General features: G+C 45.6%; 1 protein-coding gene across 1 annotated transcript; it reads right to left on the minus strand.

Annotated features, from left to right (window-relative positions):
- Positions 1-202: 202 nt before the first annotated feature.
- LOC119912952 (E3 ubiquitin-protein ligase MSL2-like) lies at positions 203-8693 on the minus strand. The gene is made up of 3 exons (XM_038732247.1): positions 7049-8693; positions 2687-4050; positions 203-2050 (listed from the first exon to the last, which is right to left on the minus strand). Exons 1-3 carry the CDS (start codon positions 7188-7190, stop codon positions 1751-1753), a joined length of 1806 nt encoding a protein of 601 aa, XP_038588175.1. The 5' UTR covers positions 7191-8693; the 3' UTR covers positions 203-1750.
- Positions 8694-8989: the final 296 nt, after the last annotated feature.

Genomic DNA, 8989 nt, shown 5'->3' on the forward strand with positions numbered 1-8989 from the left:
TGTCCTAAGATTCTTCCTCCTCATCATCGTTTGTTGAAGGTTACTGGACATTTACAGGGCTGTTTCTGCCCCCTGCTGGTGCTTATTCAATCCTGCAAATGAAGCTCCGTGCCGACCTGCTGCAGTGCAGCAACACCTTCAGGCTCCTCAGGAAAAACAAAGGAGGGCTTCAGAGGGACAAAAATAATCACACAACGCTTTGTAAGTTTTTGATTTTCTTTCTTTTTTGTGGAAATATGTTACAGTTATATTACAGGTATTTAAATGCCCCGGGGGAGAACGAGAACCGTTTGGAGACACCAGAAACAAAAAAGTTAAAGAAGTGAGACAGCAACTTAACCGAGACAGAAAAAGTCCAAGACGGGGTCGACAGCCTCGACAGGCAGAACTGACGCCCAACGTGTAACATTTTACTAAGAGGCGTCAAATAAATACTGCAGATGTTGTTAATGCGACTTATTAAAAACCAAAAGAAAAACAGGTGCGCTCTCCTTTAAAGAGTTCTTTGTGGTGTTTAGCAGCATGTGTGTAGCTTCCAGAAACCAAAAACATGTGAATAAACAATGTGTGGGGAGGGGGTGGGCCTGCAGTCAACCAGAGTTTTTAACACAAGTAACACACACACACACAAAAAAAGGTGTTTTTAAACATGTGTGGAAAAAGTGCTTAATACAAGAACTCACAAATGATTGAACAGGTGAACTCGCATCCTCGACGCAACAGCAAACTAGGGATAAAAGTTTTATCTCCCACCAGCCACAACGGTTGGTTGACTTCAAAATTCACCATTTTATATCTGTTCTTTTTAATATATATATATATATGTATGTATATATGTATAATAACATCTTAGAATAATGTTGGGTGTCTGACAGTGGCTCACAGAGTATAAACATTCAACAGACAAAATATGAAACATACATTTGGCTGGTGGCGTTAAATTCACATCCCAGTTCTCGCAGCAAAAGGCATCAACCATTGCATTTTTTGGAAATGTTTTTAAAACTGATAGCAGTTACGTTCAGGCTGTTTCTCTATTCCTCCAGGGGATCTTTGATAGTCATCTACTCAGTCCCAAGTCTTACTCCTAGTGCTCTAGCAAGAGTTTACAAAATACAATCTACCTGTGTGAAAATATTCTGGTTGAATGCAGGTGTCTCTCTGCACCCACTTCCACTGTTTGTTTGTTTTAATTATAAAATATATCATAAAATGTCTTCTTAAATGGAAACTGGTACGTCCATGTACAAAAAGTTCTCTCTTTTTATATAAATTACACCAGTCTCTGATGTCGGTGGTGGTGATGATGATGATGTCGTCTCCGTTCCTGCTGATAAAAAGGTTCTTCCCCTCACACACACACACACAAACACGCGCACACACGCCGAGGCGTTCGACCGCGGTCAACGCTCCCAACTTGGCTACACAACATGCTCTACACGTTACCCCTAGCAGAGAAGAAGAAAAAAAATAAGGAACTCTATCCGCACTGAAATGAAATCTCGGCACATACAGTGACGCTACATCTCCTCTTTCTCGTCCTCACTGTCTCTGTATGCAAGACCACGAGCACGGTGCAGTTTCGGGCGAAGCTTCAGCTGGTCACCCTCACTATCGCCTGTCACTGTAGCTGCCTTGTTTCGGCTCCGCCACCGCAGGTCCCTGGCACGCCCAGATGGATAACGCCCAGCTGGCGGGACGGGGAATGTGCGTAACGACTGACCGGAGGAGGAGGAGGAGGAGCTGGACCTCAGCAGTCAAATCGCATCTCCAGTGAATCGTCAAAGCCCCGGTTGTCGTGTCCCGCTCCCGACAAGAAGGCGGCCGTGACGGGGGCCCCTGTGGCCGTGGTGACGTTGAGAAGGGTGCTGCCGGGGGAGCTGGAGGCCGGGCTACGGAGGGCCGCCGCGGTGATACTGGTGAGGTTGATGCCCAGCGTGAGGCGAGTCTGTTCCAGAGCTTTCTCTGGCACGGCGAAGGCCTCCAGCTTCTTCTCTCCGTTGGCCATGTAGGAGTTCTGGCAGCCGCGGCAGATACAGTCCAGACACGCCTGAGAAAAACAACCGTAATTAATGACAACGCGATCTAATAAATAATGACAAACACCACAACAGATCATCCAAAGACTGCCCCGTAGCAGAAAGAGACTGTTTCACAATAAAAGGAACAGTTAATAATCAACCAGGCTACAGAGCAGTGATTTTCTACTATGTGAAAAAAACTTTTAACCAACTATGTACTCGTTTTATTGGCAAGTCAGTCAGTAAAAATGGTATTTCTGAATAATACGTCTACATTTTGCTCTTACTTCAGAGATGTTACTTCAGTTTTATTAGTTTTGTAGGTTTATTATCTTATAAAAGATATTCATGGTGTCATTTTCAGCTGAAAGGGTTGAGTACGTACGCGTAACGTGAAAAGAACATCGTTATGAAAAGGTGCTGTGGTTTAAAGAAGTCTGAGAACCGCTTCTATAGATTATTAACTTCCCTTATAGTCAAAGCTCTGTGTCAACAACATTTCAATAAATGAACCCCCCGTGTGCGACTCCCACAGAGACAAACAAGTCGTAAAGCTCAAACACAAGGAATCCCGTAAATGTAACGGGCCCCCAGGAGGAAAATCACTTTGTCAACACTGGGTGACATAGCAGACTGTGGGGTGGGGGCCCCTGGGTTGTTCTCACCTTGCGGTTGGAGTAGCAGGGGCAGCGCTGCCCCCTACAGGTCAACACCGAGGGGTTCTGTGTGGCTCGGCCGCACTTGCAGCCCTTCTTCTCCACAGGCTTCTTATACAGTGGCTTCGAGGGGCTGGGTGGGTGTGTCAGGGGGTGCGCATGTGGGTGCGGGGGTATCCTGTCACGGGGTTGTGCGCGAGGCTTGGGGGCCCCTTGCCTGGCCTTGGTGTAAGCCTTCTTGGGGCCCCCGTGGTGCTCCACAGTCTTTTTGAGCACCTTGTTGGAGACGAGCACAGTCTTGCCCACCTTGGGGGGACCGCCGTTGGGCACCGGGGCCAGGTGCGGGTGGGGCGTCGCTGCGGGGAACTTAGGCTCCTGTTTGGTGGTGGCACCAGGGTTAGGGTGATGGGGGGAGCTGTTGGCACCGAGGGGAGGCCCCCGCAGGAGGCTGGAGATGGGGAGGGGCTGCACTTTCTCGCTGTCACTTTCTGAGCGGGAGCGCTTGCGGTGGTACCGAGGGGGGGCGTGGGGGACGGCTGCGGAGGGCTGAGGGGGGTGGCGCAGCGAGGGCTGTGGGTGAAGGTGGAGGGGGCGAGGGCTGTTTTCCGTGGGGAGAGAAGGGATGAGGTGGGAGGAGTCGGGGCCAGAAGGGCAGTGAGGTCCGTTGAGGCTGGACTGAGGTACAGAGGTGGGGCAGTCCGGCTGGGGCTCAGGGTCCGTGTCCGTCTCCAGAGTCCTGAGCACCTCCTCGACACTCAACAACAACGGCCCCCCGCCGTGTTTCAGGTCATCCCCGAAAGGGGTTATGTCACAAAGCCCCGCCTCCCCGGCCCCCGTGACGCTCACACACACCGGGATCTCCTCCGAAAAGCTCTCCTGCTTCGCAACACCTCCACCTGTTTGGACGGAGGTGGGTTGCAGAGCGTCCGAACTGACCAGGCCGTTACAACCGTGCAGCCCGTTTACACTGACGCGGTTCGGCTCCTCCCCCTTGAGCTCCTTCGCGGGTTCGCCGGGCTGGAGCGACTCGGAGGTGGAGGCCTTCTGCGACAGGCCGGCTGAGTCCGAAACGTCCTCCGCCTCTGGCTCGCTCTCGGCCAACGTGAGGCCCTCGTTCAGGATGGCTTGGAGGTCCGGCGAGTCGCTGGCGGCGCTGGCTATGTGCGGGGCGAGCGGCGACTGGGTGATGTAGAGACAGAGCTTTCTGTAACAGTGGACGAGCAAGGAGAGCTGCCTGTTTTCCTCGAAGCGGGAATAGTCCTTACACCAACTACAGGACGGCTTCAGCTGCATCCTCTGGCCCCTGCAGCCTCGACAGACGTAATGCTGACACGACGAGTCTGTGGGAGCGATCGGGTCCTGCAGCAGATTACCTGAAGACGAGAGGAGAAAGTTATGACATAAAGAAAACAACGGCATCCGAGCAAACCCCCGTGATCTGATAAACTGTGGCCCTGGCTTTAAAAAACTCTCAGTACTGAGTGAACATTAACATTTACAAACGATTGCGTCCTCATTCTCTGTGTTTCGAAAGCTCCCTAAACGTATATATATGTATTTGTAAACCTGAGTGGTGTCTGGCAACTTGCCAGACTGGATGACAGCCGCTCTTTGAGAGGGGCTTCCTTAGCAACGCTGGATACTAGGGAGCGCAGCTGCAGATAGGAAGAAAGGATGAAGGTGCATTCATGAGAAACAACCGCCCCTCACACACACTCTGCACTGCCTGGCTGATCAAATCCACCAAAACCTGCAGAAAGTCTACGATATACGGCCGGCTTTCATATTGATCTGTTATCTGTACAGTGGAGGAGCAATCAGCGTGTGTTAGTGTGATAAAGCTGCTCTTTATTTTACGTACTCTAGCAATCGCAGCGACATGAAGGTTTATTTTTATTTTAAAGGGCATATTAATGAATATTTATGCTTTTCAGCCATGTAAATATACCAGGATAAGCCGTTTTCCATCTGTAGTCCACCAGCAGGTCGTCACAAGGTACAAAATTAACAACACAATTAAACAATAAATGAAAAAATGTTATCACGATAAAAACATTTCATATCACTTGGTATCGATAATTATCAGGATAAATGTCAAATTATTATTTCTTTCGAGTTTAAAGGCAGAATTTTGTTCCTGAGTGAAAGTTTTAGACCAAACTGAGGTAAAGCATTCAAAACAGATACTGAACTTTTTTAAATCTCCTTCCCTCAATAAAATAAATATCTTAACTGAAAAATTAAGTGCCAATTAGTTTGTGATTCAAAATAATAAAATAAAACATTTATGGACACTATATTGAACATTTGTTATATTGTTATTGTGGAAAACTATATAGCGATTAATATCATTACTGTTTTATTGCCCAGCCCTAAATTAAATATATAAAACACAGAACAATATAAAAGACACAATTTTCTAAAGGAGGTTTGGCAAGAAATTGCCATTAAGTGCAATAAAGTGCTGCATCTAGTGCGGGGCCACAAAACAGGGTGAGACTCTAACTGTATGATCCCACAAGAAGGGGCCCCACTAAAGTTATGGAGGGCCAATGTACTTGAGAGCCAGACAATTTGTATGTAACTATCTGTACACACACACACACACACTTTTATCATCTTCACAGTTGGGCTGGGCAATGAAACAATAATCACAATTATTGTGATATAATTTTCCTCAATAACAATATAAAAAATGTTCTGAAAAATCTGAAAAATTAACGAATCAGCATTTAATTTTTATATTAAGATATTTACTTTGTTGAGGAAAATTGACTGAAAAAAAGATTTTACTTAATTTTACTTGTGCATATTTGTTTAAAAAAAAACCCATTTTATTCAGCTGTTTTAAATGTTTAACCTCCGATTTGTTAAGTTATCAACAAGTGTTTGTTCTGAACATAAAGAATAATTTAAATAAACCATCTGGTTTCTTCAACTTTCACTCAGGAGCAAAAATCTGCATTTATACTTGAAAGAAATAATCATTTGAACCTGATAAATATTGAAATCGAATGATCGCCCAGCCCTACTTCACAGGGAGATTTACAGCATCATGTAGGAGCAGTGACAACAAACAACAACAACATAAAAAACACAACTACAGCCACTGATATTTAAGAGTTGTGTGTCAACACTTTAAAAAGTACTCCCTCTTTCTGATCTTTGTCCACATATTTTACTGCGTTCTGTAAACACAGAGAGAGATCAGGTGCACAACATCCAGTCTGTGGCTGTTATTCAACAGGATGAACAGAGAAACGCCCCGATGCTGCTGAACTGCACACAGAGGGGGGTGTGTCATGACGGGTGTAGCTGTACATTATGGTGCGTTCACTGCACTCTCTGATTTTATAAAACACATCTTCACCATGTGATTAAGACTAAATCAACTACAAAGATATTTTATTTGAAGCTCTTACCTCGACAGGGGTTAAGCCACTTTCACATGTCAAGGACCCTCAAAAAGATTCAATACAACAGACGCGATTCGTATTCCTATACTATAAATAAGTATTCAGATATTTTATCTAGGTATGTATTGATTATCATAAGTAAAAGTTATTATTGATGCATTACACGCAAGCTGCATTTTGCGGCTGGTTTAGGTGGCAGTCGTAACAATTACCTTGAATATTATTCCTTATATAAAAAGGTAAACTGTGATAGTATATGGTTTTTGGGTCAATTACTCTTGAACAATATATTATATTTATAGAAACTAATTTTTAATCACTTTATTTTTTTTTATTATATTCTATTTTATCCCATTTAATTACTGGTTTTATTTGATATTTTCTCAAGTAAATACCACCCCATAGGTGTTGCATGGCAAATATTAATTTACAAATTGATTATGACTAACATATGACTCTAATCTAGCATAACAGACTCTATGCTTAATGTCTCACATTACATAATTGTTGTTATTATCTTGTTTATACAGTGTGTATATTCTTTATCTAGGTAAGAAAGCTAACTGATTCTTCTTTTATTGTATTTTTGTTCTTTACAGTCCTCTGTGCTGCTGTGCCAACACTAATTTATAAAACTATAAACTAAATGTGGCAGAGTACTACTAATAGGTTCAAGTATAAAGTGGTATAAAATATAAATATTCAAGTTAAGTACTCGTAACTTAAAACTGTACACAAGCACAGCACAGCGCTTGTTTACTTCCCACCACTGCTGATCACGTGGCCTACTGGTCGTTTCATAGTGCAGACTCGGAGATTTCCGACCGTACGTGAATGCAGCATTATTTAAAAGGTTCGCTCCCACTGCGCGCACAGCTGACAACAACGCGCGTTCCCGCAAACAACACCGCTTCATCACATTATTATGAACAAGTGAAAACCCACACCCACTCACCGCAGACCAGGCAGGACAGGGACTGGCGGAAAAACGGCAGCAGCTTGCACAGCTCCGCGAGGGCCCGGGGGTCTCGGGGGTCGCACTGCAGCACCGAACGGCTCGCGGACACGTAGAGAGAGGTCGCATTCACCGGGTTCATCTCAGCTGCCTGTCCCGGGGGGGCTCCAAGTCCGGCCTGGTCCGTTATAATGTATTAAAACGTGAAAACACCCAAAGTGGCAGAATAATAACACAAACAACACGGAGCAGCAAGTCTCGCGCTCCGCTCGGTTAAATGACTGGTTTTCTCAATGGAGTCTGGTGGCTTTGATGAGAGCATAGATGGATGCAACGGCGTCAGATCCCCGTCGGTAAATCCCACATATAGAGGAGCCTGCGCAGGGAGCAGTCGAGGTTACTCATCCCCCACCTTAAAGTCACATCCAGTCCATCCTTGATGTGATGTCCCAGCTCTGATGCTTTTCACGAGGAAGGCCCAGCATGCATTTCCGTTCACGCAAGTCGGTTCGGTTTGTTTCCAAACAGTCCGTGAGTTATGGTTAGACAAAGCATGGTGTGGCGCTCTTTTGCTCTCGTCAGTGGCCTTTGAACGTTACTCACAGTTGGTTAGCTAGCAGCCGCAGCTCCGACATCCAAACAGGGGCTTTCGCGACAGATTGCGCCACTTTGCAATGGTTCCCCCGGATAATCCCATAGTCCACATGCACGCCCGTCCCGGGGCTTCACGTCCATGCCAGAGCTGGTCCCGCACAATGCATTTATTCTCCCACAGCGACGCGGCCGCTAAGGCAGTGCAGCCCCCTCCTCCTCCTCCTCCTCCTCCTCCTCCTCCTCCAGCAGCAGGAGCAGGCTCGTTATGGTTGTGTTATTGTTCGCGGAGATTCAACGCGGCTCGAAAACAAAACAGGCCGCTCCGTCTTGAAAAGCTCCTCTCGCGCCGACAGCAGCACCCCCGATAGGCGGAGGAACAGGCGATGGAGAGGCTAAGGTGATTAAAATAAAAAATAACTTCGAGGCTCCGACGCTGCTGTTGGTGTAAAGAAAAGGAAACCAGCGGAAGCACCGGGCTCTGGTGACAGCGCTGCCCGCCGGAGGTGCACCGGGAAGCCGGTTACAGAAGCAGGCCGCTCCCCGACTTCTCGGGGGGATTAGCGGGTCTCGCTTGTTCTCGCCGAGAACGTAGCAGCAAAAACCGACGGGTTTAGCCTAAAATTATGTCCTCCTGTAGCTTTTGTTGGCCCCCCCCAGAGTGTCAGCGAAGACCGAAAGTGAGTTAAAGCGTATTTGTGTGCCTTGCTATCGTTAGCCGCGGAATATTCCCTCAAACCTCCCGTCGTTTGTCCACACACAACCAAGGGGGCGCTGTTGCGCAGATCTCGCGAGAAAAACACGAAACGCGGCTTATTTAAAAAAAAAAAAACCCAATACATTCACACATTTAACGCCACGTCGAGTCTGATTGGACAGGAGGAAAATGTAATTGCACCATAAATACTTACTTATTAAAAAGGTTAAGTGAGTATTCATTAGGATTATTCATAGATTCTGCCCCACCAAGCATTACATGAAGAGGTTTAAAAAAAGAACTGTACCTTCTGTCTCACTTCATTAGTTTTTGGCACTGTATACTTATGTAAAGCAATTTTGGCAGGATGTTTGTACATTTTTAAATGATTATATATTCAGGTTTCAGCTTGTTCTTGCAGAATGTGCTTTTTGGGGGTTCCAGTAATGAAAAGCAACACAGCGACCATTATAATCAATTTTATGTTGTTTCTGGCTAAATGTCATGTACACAAATGCAAATTTACAAACAAAAAAACATATTTATAGCCTTTGAGAAAGAAATAGAACTTTGTTCATTATTATTATTATTATTATTATTATTTTAGAACAATCCGTTTCTCGTCCAACAAAATGGCTCTGAAGGTACTTCAT

Source organism: Micropterus salmoides, unplaced genomic scaffold (assembly GCF_014851395.1).
Source record: "Micropterus salmoides isolate LMB-PRFRI ecotype aquatic unplaced genomic scaffold, ASM1485139v1 Ms_hic_scaffold_1, whole genome shotgun sequence".
NCBI classification, from domain to species: Eukaryota; Metazoa; Chordata; class Actinopteri; order Centrarchiformes; family Centrarchidae; genus Micropterus; species Micropterus salmoides.

Excerpts from the sequence above, each read along its gene's own strand:
- LOC119912952 (XM_038732247.1), bottom strand. The coding sequence starts at position 7,190 with ATGAACCCGGTGAATGCGACCTCTCTCTACGTGTCCGCGAGCCGTTCG. Across the intron at positions 4,051-7,048 it reads CCTGTCCTGCCTGGTCTGCG|GTAATCTGCTGCAGGACCCG; the intron begins GTGAGTGGGTGT and ends TCTCGTCTTCAG. Across the intron at positions 2,051-2,686 it reads CCTGCTACTCCAACCGCAAG|GCGTGTCTGGACTGTATCTG; the intron begins GTGAGAACAACC and ends TGTTTTTCTCAG.